Raw genomic sequence first — 20,864 nt, 5'->3', positions numbered from 1 at the left:
GTGTCACTGTGTCCATACACGAACTCGTGTCCGTGTTTGTGCTTCCTAGCCTTTAACAAGTACAACTTTAAAAAGATCTGCAAAGGTCCTATGATGCTTTTGGTAGAGTGGAGAAAATTCTGTTTAGATTTCCAAACCAATTGAGCCTATTCACATAACCACAGGGTATGTCAACAAGTTTCTCAGTGATCATCATAGAGCGAGTAGACCTCACGAGGGGGACATTGCGTTTAAGTAGATTCTATCTAGTGGGAAGAGAATCCTTCACAGCTTACCACATAAAATGAAGAATTTTATTTTGGACCTAAATCTTCCATACACCTTTCCATAACTTCAAAGAGCTATCCAAATTTGAGGAATATCGATTAACATTGAAGGATTCTAAAGCTAGCATGCGATATGCACTCCTAACTAAACAATTACCATTTGGAGATAGAGGCCAAATTAATACATCCTTATTAGAAAAAGCACTAACATGGATTCTCTTTATAGTCTCTGCTTCCTATAGGTAGAAAGTACAAACAAGAAATTCATCATCCCAAAACTTAGAGTTGGTACAAAACAAGTCACAATTTTAAGCAGCTTTGCAATTAAAGATAACCTTGCTCCGAGAAGGTTTTTTTTTACCTAAAGGAATTTTGCCTTGCTCAAGCAATGACTAGTTGCATTTACATTCATCTTAAGTCAAATATTTCAACATCCTCAAGTTTTTTATGTTTATATTTTATAGTGGCCTCTAATTTAAATGTCATCATAGTTTTCAAGAAATCATATTTTTTCAATAAGCACATATTCACATAGCAACAATTGAACCTGATAAGGAATATTTCTACAAGGCCAAAAAGAAATCAACTCAAGTTAGTTGTCTGACTAAACCTCAGTCATCTAATAGGGTCTAGTCATCCAACACCAAGAACTCAATTGACAGGGTCAATCAAATGACCAACTAATAGACATCTTAGTCACTCAACAGCCCAAGTAAATAGACAACCTTGGACATAGTCCCGCAAATATAAAATACATCTTCCATTCCATGCCTGTGTGTATGTGGAAAGCCTAACACATGAGAGTCGTCATGTCTCCAAAGAGTTGTTACGTGCCTATGGGTTGTCAAGTACCCTACCTGACACCATGCGATATAGTCAACCTTGACAGTCATCATGTACCAAGGTGTCGTTGGGTACCCTTACTAACACAATGCGATACAATCCACCTTGACAGTTGTCACATACCAAGAGGTTGTCAGGTACCCTTCTTGACACCATACAATACAATCCACCCTGACAGTTGTCATGTACCTAGGGGTTGTCAGGTACCCTCCTAACACCTAACATGTGACATGAGAGTCACCACGTAACCATGGAGTTGACACGTACCCCCCAATTGTCAAGTAGCATTCCTGACGATTTGCAATGCAACCTACCCAACATCTACACTTTCGACATGCCATGGTAAAAGAGTGAGTAGGACTTGACAAATGGTCCTTTACACTTGGCTCCCAAACTCTTGTGTGGTTTCCACTCTAGTAACTCCATATGGAAAAAACTTGCACACCATACCCAAAGATCCTTCTACATATTCGTATCCTCCAAACATAGGAAGTTAAGCTTGAAGATCTAGGAGCATTAACTCCATATACTCCCTATAAGGGAAGAGCCTATATTCACGGGATCTTAGTCAACTCTATATCACTATATAAGCATCAATCCTCCTATTTTCCAAGGTACGTAGAATTAGGGGTGTCCAGCTAGAACGGGACCCGATCCAACCGACTAGACTCGATCGGAATCGACCCACCCGCGACCGATCCGTGAGCTCTGGTGGTCGGTGGCGGGTTGCAAATCCCAGAAACCGAGTCCGGCGGGTCGGATGGCGGGTTCTCTCTTCTAAAACCCGCCCCAACCGACCCGACCGGAACCTTGACGAAATCTGGCGAAATAAGAATTTCCCGGCGAGTTTTTGGTCAGAATACCTTAGATTTTCATGAGATTTGGGTTGGATTTGGGGAGATGTCACCGAATCTAGTGAGATCTCAGCCAGATCTGGTGGAAATCTCACCGGATCTAGCGAGATCTCACCAGATCCGGTGAGATCTCTGCCGGATCTAGATCATTTTGGCCTGAAATCAACTATTTTGGCCGGATTTTCCACCGTGGACGGTTTCGATCGAATCGACCGTGTTTCCAGCGCAAAATCGACCCCTCCGATCCAACTCTCTCGCCGGTCGGCGGCGGGTCAGAATGTTCTCCACCCGAGTTCGGCGGGTCGGTCTCGGGTTGGGCACAAACCCGACCCGGACCGACCTGTGGACACCCCTACGTAGAATTCCTAAATCTCATACTTTTGGAGTTATTGGGAATCATTCAATCACTAACTTAACCTTCATAGGGTTTTTGGCCGGCACTCCACCGGTATTGTCTATAGGTTCTTCACCTTTTATTCTTTAGGTACCCCATTGTCATTACATGTTTAGACAATCGACTCACTGATAATTTTGTGCATCATCAAAACCCATACAATACTAACTCTTTTGGTACCTCATAAGCAAACAAAAGGAAATTGCTCCAAAAAGAGAAAAAATAAACTTAACTTATATAATCTATTGTATTCTATTTCTATATTTAAAAAAAATCACTATTTAAAATAAGTTTGCAATTAAAGATAACTTTGCTTAGAGAAATGTTTTACTAAGTGGCATTTTGCCTTGCTTGAGCAATAAGTCGTTGCATTTACATTCATCCTAAGTCATTTAATTCAACATCATTGGGTTGGTTTATTCTAGTAATTTCTAATTGAAAGTGTTATCGTAATTATCAAGAACGCTTTTTTTTTTTTTTTTTTTAAGCAATTCTTCACATAGTAACAATTGAACTCATACAAATTTTAATAAAATTTTATAAGATTTACTTATTAATTAAGTACTAACTCTTTTTTAACACACACACGGGGAGAAGTTTAAAGTCTGTACTGTGTATCCAAGAGTTAGGCCTTTTTGGATATACATCACTGTCAATTTCATTAAGACATTCTCCCCTTTCCATGTGTGTATGTTAAAAATACTTAGTATTCTTTAAAAAAAAAAATACCAACTCTTTTGGTAGGTCAAAAGCAAATAAAGAGACATTAAAAAAAGAAAAAGAAAAAAAGAAGATAAAAAAAAAAAGCAACTTAACTTATAATATATTGTACCTTCTCAAAAAAAAAAAAAAAAAAAAAAAACTTATAATATATTGTTCCCTATCAAAAGTCACCATTTAAAGCAACTTTTCGGTTAAGATAACTTTGCTTAAAAAAATATTTTTCCAAAAATAATTTTTCCTTGCTTGAGTTGTGAATCTTTGCTTCACTTTCTTCCGAAGTCATATATTTCAATATATTTCAACATCAATGGGTTGATTTATTCTAGTGGCTTCCAATTAAAGGTATCATAATAATTTTCAAGAACACATATTTTTTCTATGAGATTAAATTTTATAAGGATTTGATGTAAATAATTTGATTTACACCCTCCAATAAGGATATGCCATATCATAATATTATTAAAACATAAAAATATCTGATCACACATGATAACATCTCAATAAAATACCAAATTTAAGGTTTTAAATAAAAGGCTAATGTGGTGTTATTAGGTGTAATATGATATATTGAGTTTTAAGTAAAAAGCTAATGCGATAATTTCTTATTGAATGATGTAAAATATGGGTTTTACACTCATTCCTTACAAAATTCAGATTCTTTTTCTATATGCAAATCTTTCGCATAGCAACAATTGAACCCATACAAGTTGTAACAAAATTTATAAAAATTACTTAATAATTACCTACTAACTCTTTTGGTAGTTCATAAGCAAATAAAAGGAAATCACTATTTAAAAAAAAATTAATTTATAATCGATTGCACTCTATCAAAAACCACCATTTAAAACAACCTTTGGATTAAAGATAACTTTGCTTAGAGAAATGTTTTACCAATAAGCATTTTGCCTTGCTTGAGTAATGAATTGTTGCATTCACTTTCATCCTAAGTTGTATATTTCAACATTATTGTGATGATTTATTTTAGTGACTTCCAATAAAAAATGTCATCATAATTTCAAGAACACGTGTTTTCTATGAGCAAATCTTCACACAGTAACTATTGAATCCATACTGCAGGTTCTAAAACAATTTTAGAAAAATTACTTATTATTTACCAGCTCTTCTGATAGCCATAAGCAATCCAAGGAACATTACTCAAGAAGAAGTAAAAAAAAAAAAAAAAAAAAAAAAAAAAAAAAAAAAAAAAAAAAAAATTGTAATCTATTGTACTCTATCCAAGGGGCATTTTTACCTTGCTTGAGCACTAAATTGTTGCAGAAAAAGAAAACATCATCGAGTTGATATATTCTAGTGGTTTTCAATTAGGTGTCGTCAAAAATTTCAAGTAAATATATTTTTCCTGCAAGTTATCTTATGATAAATGAATTGAACCCCATGAACTTCAATATGGCTTTTTGATAACATTTTTCTGCCAGCAATATTGGGCAAAATACTGTGCATGTTTAAACCTTATAACCCTTGTGAAAAGGCATTATTTATGAGTCCAGTTAATGTATGCCCTTAGAGCACATATTAATCATTTATTTTTGGAAACATTTATGGAGAATCGAAAAAGCTGTAAAAAAAAAGTTGGTAACTTTTTCATTTTTTCATAAAAAATTTCCTAAAATAGTTTACTAATATATGCCCTAAGAATACACGTTAATAAAACCCCTACTTAAATTGTAAATATCTTAACTTAAAAATGTCCATATTTCAAAAAGTCAAAATATGTGAGCAAATATACTTTTGACCAAATAAGTTCACTTTTTTAATAAAATTTTAAGGTTATGTATCCATTTAATTGTATATAAAGCATACAAGTTTCTAAGGTAGGAAACCAAAAAAGAAGAAGAAAAAGACTATGCCTACGAAATTTATGAGAAAACAAATGATGATAGTGATGGTGGAGTTGGTTATCCTTTTTCTAGTTGAAGTTAAAGCTAATAACTTTGCCCTTACCTTTGCACATCGCCCTTCACTTCCAATCATGCTTCCTCATTCCTCCACATATGATGAAGTTCAAGAATATTTTGTTGATTGCATTCTACACAAATTTCATAATTGTCAAAATAAAGATAACAAACATTCTGTTCAATTTTTGACATGTATGTTTAATAGTTTTGTAGAGTGCAAGGAGAAACACGAACATCATACGATGCCCAATATTAATAGGTTTCATGATGCTCAAGCATGCATAGATGCATGCCTAGAAATATCTAAATCTAGTTTTGCATCTTGTTTTGAAGATTGTTATACAGCTGATTCGATCATGCATTGAGATTTCATTATCGCATAATTCAGGTATTTTTTCCAATTTTATATTTGGTAAGTAGTTCACAAGATGTGTGTGTGATGGGGAGAGGAAGAAGAGGGGGATAGGATTGTACGCATGCACGAACAATATATCAATGAGCAGCAACTAAGATTGCCTACATGACTTTTTGGCTAACAAGTGTCGTTTCAATAACCATGGATGTGTTATTCTCATAAACAGTATAGTTGTATCAATTTTAATTGATTATATTCCACAAGTTTTTGTAAATTTTAAATTAGAAGTTTTTTCAAAAGAATTGTCTATTTTTTAATACTTAATTTTTATGTCATCAAAAACTAAGAACTTAAAATTTCTTAGGTGTAAAGAAAATTTGGGAAAATTACACTTTACCCTTTAAATTATGACACATTTTACACTTACTCCCTTGAAATATGAGAATGCATACCTTATCCCTCTGTCCTCTCCCCCCCCCCCCCTTCCCAAAATATATCCCATTTTACACTCACCTTCTAAACTATGAGAATGCACATTTAATTAAGAAGATGGTGGAAGCAACAATGGGTATATGAAACGCTTCAACTAAAAAGGAGAGAATAACGATTTACATTTGAAAGGTCAAATTCAATCACATACAAAGAATAACAAGATAAAAGAATAACGTGATTGAGAAGAGAATTTGAGTTTGTATACGTGTCAATGGGTTATGCTTTGAGAAATTTACATGTATCATCATTGTATGCGTTTATCAGTTTAGAGGATCCAACTTTTATAATATATAGTATAATAGATAAATTGATTGATAGATGGGCAAACTAATCCAACCTAGCCTGCATACACAGAGATAAGATGTCTTTAATATATTCTCTTATTGAATATATCCTTTAAAATAAAACTAAACACCAACTTGTCTTACCACAAATATTTTTTCAAAATGCTTTTTGTCAACTTTATTTTTTGAATTTATGTTTCTTATATTTTTCTTTTTTGTGGTTTCAACTTTCAGATTCAACCAAAACAATCTCAAAGTTGGTGCAAGAGCTAAAATTATGGAAATTTTCAATAAGTTTTTTTTTTTTTTTTAGATCTTGTTGTATCGATTGTATAATAATTTTATTTGGAGATGCTTAATTTCTAAATTTCAAACCATTGTATATTTGATTTTAAGTTTAGTTGGATACAGGTATTCTTGGCCCAAAACTGTTGTCATATCAATGTGAGTGACCGCAACCTCGGAAGTGCCCCTCATTTAAATTTAAAATTTTATTTTATTATTTATTTTCTAAAAAAACGTTAATTAAAAAACAAAAAAAAACGGTGACACCCTCAAATCAAAAGAGAAGAGAAAACTCACCCCCAAATCCCGACTGAGAGAGCTATCTTCGACCACTCCCTAAACCCAGAAAGAAATCGTTTTCGGGCGGCGGCTCCAAAGAGGTTTTCTCGGCGTCTCCGGCCACTACTCGGCCTGCTCCGGGCAATTCTCGGTTGGGTAAGTTCAAAAATCTTTGGATTTTTCAGTTTCAGTGTTCTTTTGGATATTAGCTTAGTTTTGGAAACCAATTCCCTTGTGATTGTGAACCAATAATATAACAGAACCCTATATTTAGTTTAACCAAAATTATTGATCTTTTTGTTCATCGTAGTAGCTTATCATATTTTTCTTGATTGAATGTTCAATATTTTTATGTGTGGTTACATTCACTCTACAGCATTTAGGGTGCCGTACCCGTGTCATACTGGTGTTATATCGGCCTTATTGCTCATGTCACTGTGCCGTACCCGTATCTGTACTTGTGTCTGTGTCCATGCTACCTAGTTTATAAGTTGATTGTCAAATGCACTATGTTAGCTTTCAATATTTGTTTAGAGAGTTCATTTAGATGCTCTATTATACTAGTGATCACAAATTCAAGTAGGTTCGAAAAACTTTTTTGTCTCTGCACCTTGTGGGCAAGATCATGTTTGTTGCATTTTATTTTTAATTAAATTTCTGGGTAAAGTATTGTTAGTGGTTTGACCACTTATAAATTAAATAATCTTCTTAATTTTACTAATATGGGGCCTTGGGCCAGACTATCATTTAGTTGAGACTGACTTGCAGTAGGATTTGAAGCTAGATGAATGAGCCACTGGAGGATTTTAATTGCAAAATGAATTTCGGGTGCAGATTGAATCGTTCACTGTATCAGGTTGAATAAGATTAGACATGCACAATTGACCTGAATATATTCATTCGCTGAGCGCGGAATATATTCAATAAAAGACATCATTTGTATGGGTCTTCTTCCTGTTTTTCTGACTCCTAAATTCTTTATTTTCACTTTTACACTTGCCCCATAACATATCATTAGTTGGATTGTCATGTAAGCAGCTATCTAAATATTATTATTTTTTAAGTGAAAGGAAATAAGATAAGGATTTTCAGATTATAATTCTCTGACAATGAGATTTTCATCAAGAATACTCTCATTTATAAGATTTGGGAAGACAAAGACCGCCAGAATTGTTACCGGCCACTAGAATCCCTAAGTGAGTGGAAAACACGGTGACAGTAAAATGGGTAGAGCTTTGTGTGTCTTTTGGCCTTTTGAGGATGGAGGTTGATGAAGGGAGAACATGTATCTAGCCAAAGAACATGCATCTCGCGGTGTTGGAGCGGTTGCCTGGTGGAGTTTGAGATATTGGCAGTGGAATATGAGAGAGAGATGGAGAGTTTTTGAGATTTTTTTTTTTTAATTTTTAATTTTTTATAAGAAGTGTTTTTGAGATTTGATTTGAGGGAGAAAGATGTAGAGTTTCTGAAATTTGATTCCAGAATGAAAGAGAAGGAGGAGGCAGGCTATTGAAATTTTCTTGGGTAAAATGGTATTTTGGAAATGTGAGATGTGTCCCATTTTAATTGGTTGGTCTCACCAAATGTTGTGCTGATGTGGAGAGAGTGTCTCATAAGATACTTTCTTGCTGAGTTGTGAGACAACATTTAATTTGCTGCATATGTGCTTCAGTCTAAATGACAGCTGATATGTTGTCTCCTTCTCAGATTCAGAGACTTGATGACACTGAATTTAGAAATCATTGGGCAAGAGCTTATATAAGGTAGCCTTTTCTTTATGCCATTTTTATAATTTAGTTGGATTGTTATTAGCCTAAACTACATTTTGAATCTCAAGATTTTTACATTTCTGATTTTGTCTACTAAATTTTTACTTTTATTTATATATAGAAATTTAGAGGGCTAATCCTTTAAAAACTTTATTGAGGTATTTTTTTTCCTTGTCTGTAGTTGTTAGTGAGCATTCCACAAATAATTTTCTTTAACAAGAAAGATGCATTTTTGGATGTTTATTTAGTCATTGTTGATATATGAGTGAGTTTCAAACCCCCCAAAGTGGTTATCTGATTCAATTATCCCAAAAAAAAAAAAAAATGATTATCTGAATCACTTTTGGTCTATGTTATTGGATAGCAATTAATCTTCATACTACGTAAATTTTGAAATTAAATTGCATATGACATTGTAGTAAATTTATCTTTATGTACTAATAACTTTTTCATGAATCATGACCTAAGCATGTGCCTTGTATGTGCCATCAATACTAGTAGAGAGAAGCAGAGATCAATCATAAACCAAAATTTTCCCCCTAAAAAAAAACTAGGCTTTTGCTGTTTCCAAATCAAATGATTTTCTTATCTCCCAAAGAAAAAGCAAAATCATATTATTTCCCCCATTCCCAAAGTGGGTATTGGCATTACTTTGTCCCTCAGTCTCAGCGTCTGCAGCTTCAGCTTCATCCATCCCCAATGAACAACAACAAAAATGTTGTTCCTATTTCGCAAATTGGGATTATGATTTGATCATTTGAGGTTTTGTTTTGGGGGATAGGTCTCAACGGTAATCAACAACAACCATCAGCATAAATTAAATGTTTACCAATGATCGGAGACAAGAAGAGCGAACTGGAAAATATGGAAGTCCAAGGCTGCAATACCTTCAAGTACACTACCTTTTATTTTAAGAATTCACTTTCTTATGCTGTCTTTCTATACCAGTTCTGTTACATATGGTTTACCAAAGTTATCTGAATATGATGATTCTTAAACTATTCTCCCCATTTTGTTGCAGGAATTGGTGAGTCAGTTTCAAAACTCTACTGATGAAGGTATTATACATCATAATCATATTCTAGATTACTGCTCCGTTTGTTTGTGATGACTTCTTGCAACCTTGGAAAACAGTTTGTGCTGTTTGGTTTGTGTTCAGATGTGCTTTTCTGATTTGCTTATTTGTTGAAACTAGGGAAAAAAAGTTTTCTCTTTTTGGTGTGGGGTGCGTCAAAATAAGCTCAAAAAGCTATTTCTTTTTACTTGTTGAACGCACTTTGCACTTGAGTGGGGGGAGTCAGTGGGCCATTTTCTTCTTCAATGTTGCATAGTGTATGAGTTATGGACAATAGTGTGGAGTTTGTTTGGTCTTATTTGGGTTATGCCACAGGGTCCTTGATTTGTTAGCAACCTGGCAAGGTACCTTTGGTAGAAACGGAAATATAGCTTTTTGGAGGGCTGTGTCACATTGCATTACGTGGTGTCTTAGGCGGGAACAGAATGCTAGATGCTTTGAGGGATGTGAATGGTCTATTATTGAGATTTAGTCTCTCTTTTTTTGTACTTTACTGGACTGGAGTCTTGCTTTTAAACCTTTTCCCTGTCCTAATTTTCTAGATATGCTTGAGCATTGTAATTTGAAAGATTGATTGTACTCTTCCCTGAGTACACCCCTAATGTACACGGGTGTTTCCTTTTTTATCAATAAAATTTTCGTTACTTATCAGAAAAAAAGAAAAAAAAGTATATACAATTTTCAAGGTACTGCCTACAATGATTGACTGCTACCTTCTAAAGCCTAGTTCTACATGCAGATAACCGGTCTAGTAAATGGGCTTTATGGATTCCATAGATCTGATATGACCAGAGCTACTGATGTAATATTTACTGCTGAGTTAAGTTGATGACTGTTGATTGTTTATATCCTTTATCACCAACTTGAATTGAATGGCTATTGCAACAATGAGTTCTAATGCTCTACTCTTGTCTCTCACAATATGAGGATTTCTCCATGTTGTTTCTAACTAAATTTTCTATTTCATGGAGTATCTTGTTTTAACCGTTGAACAATTACTACTATGGCAAGTATTGTGCTACTCATTATTGTACAAACTTTTGCCTCAACTGACTTGTGCTTATGAGTATACCAAACTTGCTGAGCAATTTTTAGCAATGGTCTTTGGCAAATGGCATCTCTTGCCTCAATAAGAGAGGAAGGAAAGTGAAGTCGTGTCTAATCCTGCAGAGGTGCTTGAATTATTTTGTTTATTAAAAAAAATTTCTGAACAATTATGTTTTGCTTTTCTAGTTATTGGTCTTTTTCTTCAGTCATTGTATTCATAGGTTGGAAGTCATGATACAAGAGCCTATTTCTCTTGAGAACGCATACTATAAGAAATTCTCTCAGCATAGTTTTGAAGCAACTCAGGGCACAAGCAAGTGATACAAAGTTTATGCTAAAACTAAGTCCTTTCATTAATTTTTAGCAATATTTTCAAAATAATTATTGTCTGATTTTGTCAGTTTCAGGCACAGGCTATAGTTAACTAAGATTTGTTCAAATGACAATTAATTCATTCATGGGCATATCCTCAACTCTGAAACTTGTAATTAACCAATTGTTATATTATTTACAGAAACAAAAGAGAAAATTGCAGCTAATTTGGCAAACTTTGCATATGACCCGTACAATTATAAATTCCTGCGCCAGGTACAGAAGCTTTTCTTATTTTTGGAGTTTTGAATTATATGGATATAAAGGAACTAGAATACTTTCATCACCATTTTCACCTCATAAAAATTTACTTACAGTTCTTAAACAGCTCAATGTTTTGGAACTTTTCCTTGACTGCATGACAGAACCCAATGAAAGGCTTGTGGAATTTGGGGTTGGTGGGATCTGCAATTCTTGCGTTGGTAAGTATAGCAATTTAACCCTCTTTGCAGATCCTAAGAAATCCTAAAAATACTTTGTTTCTATTACAAGATATAGTTATGGCTAGGCACCGGCATGTGCATTATGGAGTTTTTTTTTTTTTTAAAATTTTTTTTCCTGCAGATTTAGCGAATGCTGCAATTGTCACTCAGAGTGGTGGGATTCCTCTTACAATTCAATGTTTATCAAGCCCAGTTAGAAACACTGTAAGTACCAAGACTTGTAAAGTCATCAATGTTTTTCACTCTGATTCAACTATTTGATTCTTGGTCATCAAACTTCTTAGCACTAGCATCAGAGTGAAGGAAGAATATACTACAGATAGCCATCATTCACTAATTTTATATTCTTTTTCTTTCAATTTTAGGTGAATTACGCACTTGGAGCTCTTTATTATCTCTGTAACGCATCTAATAAGGAAGAGATTTTAAAGCCAGAAGTGGTTGATATCATCAACAGGTATGCTGCAGCCGAAGCTGTAAGTGTCAGCTTCAGTAATCTGGCCAAGGCATTTTTGGACAAACATGTCAGAGCAAGTGAGGCCTAAAGCATGCTTCTCAAGGTGGCTCATTTACAATTCGTTCCTTATCTTGGCTAGAGCTTGTGTTGGTTCCTTGTTTGTTCTAATCATTACTCAAATCCTTGTATTGGAATTCTGTCGTACGGTTTTATGATGGAATTATGTGATATTTTGGGTTACACCAATATGTAAGTCTGGGACAAAGGCTCAGGTTGTTATTGAACAGGGATAGCAGTAAAAATTTAAATGGAGACGAGGAACAAGATCCCAGTTTATTTATATTAAAGATACGTAAACTTATATAGACAAATCCACCTATATGATTCCCTAGCACATGGATTTGAGTACTGAGAATTAGAGTGGCCACTTCATGCAAAGTATACCGAAAACTTCATCCAAGACATCCCCACATGGAACTAGCACTAGCTAATGACCCTAACGTCACAATTATAACATGTAAAATTGAGCGAAATCAATTGAAAAAAAAAAAAAAAACACGAAAAAAAAAAAGGATGTTTATGCACAACGTTCTCACATGCTTTTACAAGATGAAGACAATGAATTACATAGAGATTAGCATAGTCAATCACGGAATATATTGGGGAAAAGCTGTTTGAACTTAGAAGGCCAAAATCCAATCTGTATTACTTAAAGCTGATATTGCTTTTATTCCAACCATAATGGCTACCTCATGTGATATTTGAACATTCCACGGTGCACTTGTGCGATAGTAGCAGCAGCTCGTTTTTCATCAAGCGACAATAATCTGAAGTTGTAAATTTCAAAGTCAAGAAAAAATCCCAGCTTTTCAATCTATTTTTGCGAAAGATGAGGTAGGGGATATTGATATATAGCTTTAAAGAAGATCAAGTTTTTACTTTTGCAAAAAGACGAAGACAAATTTACAATGTTGCAGGAGACCTTAATACATTTATTTGAAAATATATAAATATGAAGAAGAAACCAAGGCTATGTTTGGTTAGAGGTGAAATAGGGTGGACGGAAAATAAATGAGAGAAAATAGAAGTGGGTGTTATTTGGTAAGGAAAGAGGTGGAAGAAATTTTTTGGTAGGGCTTGGGCATTTTCCAACTAGGCCCACAAAAAATTCATTTCTCCAAATTGGAGAGAAAACAAGCATGAAAAGCTTGTTGCTTGTCCAATTACCATATTTCCACAATTTGATGAGTCTATCTCTCTCCTTGGCCTTGCTTCTCTTTTGTTTCGTTTGCACAGCCACAAGCAACCACGTGAAACAATCAAACAACATGTCTAAGGACATAATAGTAAATTTATATAAACTTCATTTTTTATACTCTCATTTTTCTCCACAACAAAACAAAAAAGATTTCTATCCCTCAACTTTTCCATCTCTCCAACCAAACACACTTTGAAGGAAAACTAAATCTTTTTTATCCTTTCACTTTTCCATCCTCCTACTATTTTTTACCCTCCCACATTTCCATCATTCTAACCAAATAAACTCTAAGCAACCATGCCTTCAATAAAAGAAGCACCACCCTAGTTTTAACTAATCAAGCTCAAGTTCAAACTTATAATGCTCCCCAGCCCCATTGGAAAGAAAACTCTAATTCCAAGAAGTTCTTCTATATAAAGTGAGTATTTTTAAGACTTAAATTCAACCCTCTATATAAAATTGTGTTAAAATTTTGAATTGGAAAATATCAGTTGACAACATAATCTAAAATATGTGTGTACCCTTGGTCCTTTGTAAGGAAAACACCAAGGGCATGTTTGGTAGACTGTAATAGACACTGTAATGTAATAGATATTTCTATGACATAACTATTCGGTTGTTTGATTATGTTTTTATTATAATGAATAATTTTTCCTTATAAATAGCTATTCTTCAAAATGAGGAATAACTATTTCTTATCAAAAGTACTAAATATCTATTCCTTCACCTTATGTAATAACTTTTTTAAATTTCCTAGAAAGCCATTAGTTGCCACATCTTCAAAAGAAAAGAAAATAAATTTTCCTTGTTGTTAATTATTAGCTCTATTTGAACACTCTAAAATAAGTATATTTTAGGAAATTTGACTTAAAAATGATTTAATTACACATTCTTTTTATACTCTACTAAATTGTAGATGCATATTCAAAATTTTATTTCTAAATGATTACCAAACTAATAAATAGTAATATTTATTACATTTCAACTTAATGTATTCTTTGTAATATTTATTCCTATTTCCATGTAATAATCATTACAGTGTACTAAACGTGCCCCAAGTTCTAAAGCTACTTGAAGATGTATGTTATAGGAAGCTCACTCAAGGAAACCACAATTCTCGCTCGAGTAAAACATTAGGGCCGCTTGCTTCATACTGTCAAGATTGATGAATTAGTTGTCTCCCTTCAAACCTACGAACTCTCCTGGCCTTAGCCTAATAAAAATAAGTCATTTACCTTGAAAATAGTCAACAAAGAAGGAAGTGATACCTCAAATGTGTTGGGCTTTATGGAGTCTAGTTGTGTTTGATTTGGTTGACGACCCAACCTAATCCGAATAATGTTGCGTGGTTTTTAATGGGAGATTTACTGAGGCTTAGTCCCTGTTGGCCCAAGTCGGATATAGAAATCGTTTTTTTGGTGATTAAGTTTTTTTGTGGTTGTCGTTCTTAAGAGACTGAAAACACTGTAGCTGCACTTTGTATTTTTCCCTGATAATAGTGAAATCCTTGCAACTCCATTGACGTAAGCAAATTGCCGAACTACGTAAATATTTTCTCGTGCGTATGATTGTTTTCTTTGGCATGTGTTTTCTCTATTTTTCTCTTGTTTCTCATAGGTTGGAAATTTCGGGTTTATTCCCTTCTACTGGTATCAGAGCCTAGGGTTAGGTTTGAGTGGGAATAATGGCAGAGGAAGTAGGAAAGACGTTTGGAATAGAAAAGTTCGATGGCGTAGACTTTGCGTATTGGAGGATACAGATTGAAGATTATCTCTATGGGAGGAAATTGCATTTGCCTTTTTTGGGGACAAAACCTGAAACTATGAAGGCTGAGGAATGTGCTCTTCTTGATAGACAAGTACTGGGAGTTATTAGGTTAACTCTGTCTAGGTCTGTTGCACACAATGTTGTAAAGGAAAAGACTACAGCAGGTCTGATGAAGGCTTTGTCTGGTACGGATGAAAAGCCGTCAGTAAACAACAAGGTGCATTTGATGAAGAAACTGTTCAATTTGAAGATGGCAGAGAATGCATCAATAGCACAATATCTGAACGAATTTAACACTATCACAAATCAATTGTCGTTTGTAGAAATTGATTTTGATGATGAGATTCCTGCTCTGATCGTCTTGACTTCTTTACCAAATAGTTGGGAGGTAATGAGGATGACAGTAAGCAATTCTACAGGAAAGAAAAAGTTTAAGTACAATGATATACGAGATTTAATTCTGGTTAAGGAGATTCACAAAAGAGATGCAGGGGAAACCTCAGGATCTAGTTCTGTCCTAAACCTTGAGACAAGAGGCAGAGGTAATGACAGAAATTCAAATCAGGGCAGATCAAAATCCAGAAATTCTAATTAGAACAAAAGTAAATCTAGATCAGACCAACAAGTACAATGCTGGAACTGTGGGAAAACATGTCACTTTCGAAGACAATGCAAAAGTCCTAAAAAGAATAGTAAAGATGATTCTGCAAATGTTGTAACAGAAGAGGTACGGGATGCATTATTTCTTGTAGTAGAAAGTCCATTTGATGATTGAGTTTTGGACTCAGGAGTTTCGTTTCATACCACTCCACACCAAGAAATCATACAAAATTATGTTGCAGGTGATTTTGGTAAGATGTATTTGGCTGATAGTTCAGCCTTGGATGTTGTAGGTATGGGAGACGTCCGAATATTGTTACCCAATGGATCTGTTTGGTTATTGGAGAAGGTTCGACATATTCCTGACCTGAGAAGGAATCTGATTTCTGTTGGACAACTTAATGATGAAGGACATGCAATACTATTTGTTAGTGGTACTTGGAAGGTTACAAAGGGAGCTAGGGTATTGGCTTGTGGAAAGAAGATTGGTACTCTATATATGACCTCAAGTCCAAGAGACACAATTGTAGTTGCTGATGCAAGTACTGATACAAGCTTATGGCACCGCAGACTTAGTCACATAAGTGAGAAAAGGACGAAGATACTGCTGTCAAAAGGAAAACTACCAGAATTGAAGTCCATTGATTTTAACATGTGTGAAAGTTGCATCTTAGGAAAGCAGAAAAAGGTGAGCTTCATGAAAACTGGCAGGACATCGAAAGCTGAAAAATTAGAATTAGTACACATTGATTTGTGGGGGCCTTCTTTGGTTGCATCCCTTGGAGGTTCAAGGTACTACATCATTTTTATTGATGACTCAAGTAGAAAGGTATGAGTTTATTTTTTGAAAAATAAATCTGATGTATTTGAAACTTTTAAGAAGTTGAAAGCCATGGTTGAGACAGAAACAGGTTTGAAAGTAAAATGTTTGAGGTCAGATAATGTAGAAGAGTATATAGATAGAGGGTTCACTGAGTATTGTGCTGCACAGGGAATTAAGATGGAGAAGACCATTCCTGGGACATCACAGAAGAATGGTGTGGCTGAGTGCATGAATAAAACTCTTAATAAGCGTGCTAGGAGTATGAGGTTGCATGCTGGACTACAAAAAACTTTCTGGACTGATGCTGTTAGCACTGCAGTTTACCTGAAAAACCGAGGATCATCAGTTTCCATGGAGTTTAGACTTCCTGAGAAGGTTTGGAGTGGTAAAGAGGTAAAGTTTTCATATTTAAAAGTTTTTGGTTATGTTTCTTATATTCATATTGATTCTGATACTCATAGTAAACTTAATGCAAAATCTAAAATATGTTTTTTTATTGGCTATGGTGATAAGAAATTTGGCTATAGGTTTTGGGATGAACAAAACAGGAAATTCATCAGAAGTAGAAATGTGATATTTAATGAACAGATTATGTATAAGGACAAGTCAACTGTAGTGCCAGATGTTACAGAGATAGATCAAAATAAATCTGAGTTTGTCAACTTAGATGAATTGACTGAAAGTACTGTCCAAAAAATGGGTGAAGAAGATAAGGAGAATGTAAATTCATAGGTAGATCAGAGTACATTTGTAGCTGAAGTCCGTAGATCTTCCAAGAACATTAGACCTCAACAGGGTTATTCACCCACTCTAAATTATCTCCTGTTGACTGATGGTGGTGAGCCAAAGTGTTATGATAAAGTCTTGCAAGATGAGAATTCAAGCAAGTGGGAGTTAGTCATGAAGAATGAGATGGATTCCTTGTTGAGGAATCAGACATGGGAACTGACTGAATTGCCAGTAGGAAAGAAGACTTCACACAACAAGTGGATATACAGAATAAAAAATGAGCATGATGTTAGCAAACGTTACAAGGCCAGATTAGTTATTAAAGGGTTCCAATAGAAGGAGCGCACTGACTACACAAAGATATTTTCTCCAGTTGTGAAGATGTCAACAATTAGACTGGTACTGGGAATGGTGGCTGTAGAAAACTTACATCTTGAGCAGTTAGATGTGAAGATAACATTCCTTCTTGGTGACTTGGAGGAAAACATTTACATGATTCAGCCAGAAGGGTTCATTGTTTAGGGATAAGAGAATCTAGTCTGCAAGCTGAGAAAGAGCTTGTATGGCCTAAAACAAGCTCCTAGACAGTGGTACAAGAAATTTGACAATTTTATGCATAGAATTGGATTCAAGAGATGTGAAGCTGATCACTATTGCTATGTTAATTTTTTTGACAATTCTTACATTATATTACTGTTGTATGTGGATGATATGCTTATTGTAGGGTCTAGCATTGAGAAGATTAATAATCTGAAAAAGCAATTGTCAAAACAGTTTGCAATGAAGGATTTGGGAGTTGCAAATTAAATTCTTGGTATGAGAATCATTAGAGACAAGGCTAATGGTACATTGAAACTTTCACAGTCAGAGTATGTGAAGAAAGCTCTCAGCAGGTTCAACACGAATGAAGCTAAACCGGTGAGCACACCCTTGGGTAGTTATTTCAAACTAAGTAAAGAATAGTCACCGAAGACAGAAGAAGAAAGGGACCATATAAGCAAGGTGCCTTATGCCTCAGCTATTGATAGCTTGATGTATGCTATGGTGTGTACAAGGCCAGACATTGCACATGCAGTGGGAGTTGTGAGCAGATTCATGAGTAGGCCTGAAAAGCAGCATTGGGAGGTAGTTAAGTGAATTCTGAGATATCTAAAGGGTTCATCAGATACATGTCTTTACTTCACAGGTGCAAGTTTGAAACCGCAGAGTTATATAGATGTTGATTTTGCTGGTGATATTGATAGTAGAAAAAGTACTACTGGGTTTGTATTTACTCTAGGTGGTACAGCTATATCATGGGTTTCAAATCTACAAAAAATTGTTATTTTGTCTACTACAAAAACTGAGTATGTTGCAGCAACTGAAGCTGGAAAGGAGATGATTTGGTTACATGATTTCTTAGATGAATTGGGTAAGAAGCAGGAGATGAGCATTCTACACAATGAAGGTCAGAGTGCAATCTTTCTTGTTAAAAATTCGGCTTTTCATTCAAAGTCGAAGCATATATAGACAAAATACCATTTTATCCGTTACCTTATTGAAGATAAGTTGGTAATACTTGAGAAGATTTGTGGATCTAAGAATCCGGCAGACATGTTGACCAACGGTGTCACTATTGAGAAGCTGAAGCTGTGTGCAGTTTCAGTTGGCCTTCTAGCTTGAGGATAGAAGGATGAGTTGTAGGGATGAAGGATTGTTTTTGGAGGATTGCGGTTGATGTTGGTGATTGAACTAGTCTCCAAGTGGGAGATTTGTTGAGTTTTGTGGAGCCTAGTTGTGTTTGATTCGGTTGACGACCCGACCCGACCCAAATAATGTTGCATGGTTTTTAATGGGAGATTTACTAAGGCTTAGTCCATGGAGCTCTAGCTTGGGCCTAGCCCATTGTGAATCCTGTGCGTAGGATATAGAAACCGTTTTTTGGTGATTAGGTTTTTTTGTGGTTGTCATTCTTGAGAGACTAAAAACAATGTAGCTGCACTTTATATTTTCCCCTAATAATAGTGAAATCCTTGCAACTCCGTAGACGAAGGCAAATTGCCAAACCACGTAAATATTGTTTTGTGCGTGTGATTGTTTTGTTTGGCATATGTTTTATATATATATATATATATATATTTTTGTTTCTCACAGGTTGGGAATTTTGGATTTATTCCCTTCAAAATGAATACTGGTTGAATGATGAGGACTTAGCCATGTTTACTAAGAAGTTTTGACAGTTTCCCAAACCTAGGAAGAAAGATAACTTTGGAGAACTACTTCTAAGCCCAAAATGATCCAGTACCAATGCTAAAAACAAAAGGGTTTATAAGGGCAATGAGAAAAATACATAGGCAATCAAATGTCATGGTGTTCTAGATTTGGACATAATTGAGCTGGTAATATGTCCAAAATTTTTAAGGACCAAAGGAAAGGCAATGAATCTGACATTGAGTGATGAGCCTGATAGTGAGAAATCAAATGATTTTCTTGACAGCTAACCTTTATTGCCTTCGTTAAAGAGTAGTAGTCAAGAGTCTAGGAAGCAGGAGACTAATAATGATGATGGACTTTAGGTAGCCTATAAATAAACTTTTTAAGGAATATACTATACAACAGAAAATCTCAAAGTTGTCTGTTAAGAAGTTGAATGACATGGAGAATGATAAGAGCATTTTAAAAATGCTAAATGCTATTTTTTTAGCATTTTTAACACCTCAAATCATAAAAACATACCTACAATAAAGATGCTAAATGCTAAAATATTTAACACTCAGCTACAGTGAGCTGTTATTGATAAAGCTCACTGTAGCTAGATTGTAATTTTTTTTTTTTTTTAAATTATCACCAGCTCTCTCTTTTCTCCCTTCTCTCTTCTCTTTCCTCTCTCACTTCTCTCTTCTCTCTCCCATGCCTTTGTTTGTTCTTGGTGGTCCGTCGATGGTTGTGGTCCAGCAGGGTGATTTGATTTTGTGGCTCTAGGTTCATGGGTCTAGGTTCTATGGTTTGATTTCATGGGTCTAGGTTATGTGTTTTGATTTCAGCGGGGTGATTTGATTTTGTAACTTGGTGGGTTCGTGGGTCTCGGATCGGTGTGGGCATTGGCATTGAGGGGAGATCGGCGTGGGTCATTGGCTAGGAGTTTGGCATGGATCATCGAGTTGATCGACGTGGGTCTCTAATCGTTGTGGTGGTTGTTGGAATTGTGGTGGCTGGTGGCTAGCAGTGGGTAGGATTTCTGGGCTGAGAAAGAGAGAGAGACAGAGAGGGAGAGAGAGACAGTGAGACCAAGAGGGGGAGGATAAAAAAAATAAAAACAAAAAAAGAATAAAAAAGAATAAATAAATAATATTTAAATGAAGTTGTAAAATAAATAGAAGTTTTGATGTTGAGTGTATTATAAAATGAGTTGTTAAATGTTATAAAATGGATTTTTGAGATACTAAATGCTAAATTTTAAAACCCTTGATGTGAATGCTCTTGGCTAAAGCTGATGTAGCAAAAAGGTTGACTAAAAAATATCAGGAGAAAATGCCTCCCTACTTGAGAAAACTAAAAGAGTAACCTGAAAACTTCAAATCTCAGCCGAAGAAAATTATATTGAAAAACTTTTAATCAATTGCTTGGTAATCAGAAGACTAGCTGTGAAAAAAATTGGGTTAAGACTTAAGATACCTAGTGACTCAGGGATCCTTTATCCTTTCTAAAAATAATGGGAGAATCAAGAATGGGTCCGAACATATTGTAATTATTTTAATGCCCAAATATGCATTGTTGTGGCAAACTCCTCCACCATCCTTAGGTGCATAGGTGATATATGGCGCACACTCCATTCACGAGTTTCATAAAGTTGA

The 20,864-nt window shown here is 35.0% G+C and overlaps 1 protein-coding gene across 5 annotated transcripts; it reads left to right on the top strand.

Moving 5' to 3' along the window:
• The first annotated feature begins 6,635 nt into the window (after nt 1–6,635).
• Nucleotides 6,636–12,194, top strand: LOC115955946 (armadillo repeat-containing protein 7). 5 transcript variants are annotated; one of them, XR_004084233.1, is made up of 8 exons: nt 6,636–6,847; nt 8,399–8,454; nt 9,242–9,353; nt 9,482–9,487; nt 11,097–11,170; nt 11,272–11,376; nt 11,519–11,601; nt 11,763–12,194. XR_004084233.1 is itself a non-coding variant. In XM_031074365.1 (8 exons), the coding sequence occupies exons 3-8, from the start codon at nt 9,282–9,284 to the stop codon at nt 11,940–11,942; spliced, it is 540 nt and encodes a 179-aa protein (XP_030930225.1). In that variant the 5' UTR covers nt 6,645–6,847; nt 8,399–8,454; nt 9,242–9,281; the 3' UTR covers nt 11,943–12,194. The 5 variants fall into 5 exon arrangements, 4 of the variants coding, with proteins under 4 accessions (XP_030930225.1, XP_030930226.1, XP_030930228.1 ...); XM_031074365.1 differs by having other exon boundaries at nt 6,645–6,847; nt 9,482–9,518; nt 11,283–11,376; XM_031074366.1 differs by having other exon boundaries at nt 6,645–6,847; nt 7,443–8,454; nt 9,482–9,518; nt 11,283–11,376.
• Nucleotides 12,195–20,864: the final 8,670 nt, after the last annotated feature.

Source organism: Quercus lobata, chromosome 8 (assembly GCF_001633185.2).
Source record: "Quercus lobata isolate SW786 chromosome 8, ValleyOak3.0 Primary Assembly, whole genome shotgun sequence".
Classification (NCBI taxonomy): domain Eukaryota; kingdom Viridiplantae; phylum Streptophyta; class Magnoliopsida; order Fagales; family Fagaceae; genus Quercus; species Quercus lobata.
This window is presented reverse-complemented; position numbering and strand designations above follow the sequence as displayed.

What these genes read in the sequence shown, in the direction of transcription:
- LOC115955946 (XM_031074368.1), top strand. Translation starts at nt 9,282, where the DNA reads ATGTTTACCAATGATCGGAGACAAGAAGAGCGAACTGGAAAATATGGA. An exon ending in TCAAAACTCTACTGATGAAG is followed by an intron (nt 9,519 to 11,096) that starts GTATTATACATC and finishes TATTATTTACAG; the next exon opens with AAACAAAAGAGAAAATTGCA. An exon ending in ATTATAAATTCCTGCGCCAG is followed by an intron (nt 11,171 to 11,282) that starts GTACAGAAGCTT and finishes GTTCTTAAACAG; the next exon opens with CTCAATGTTTTGGAACTTTT.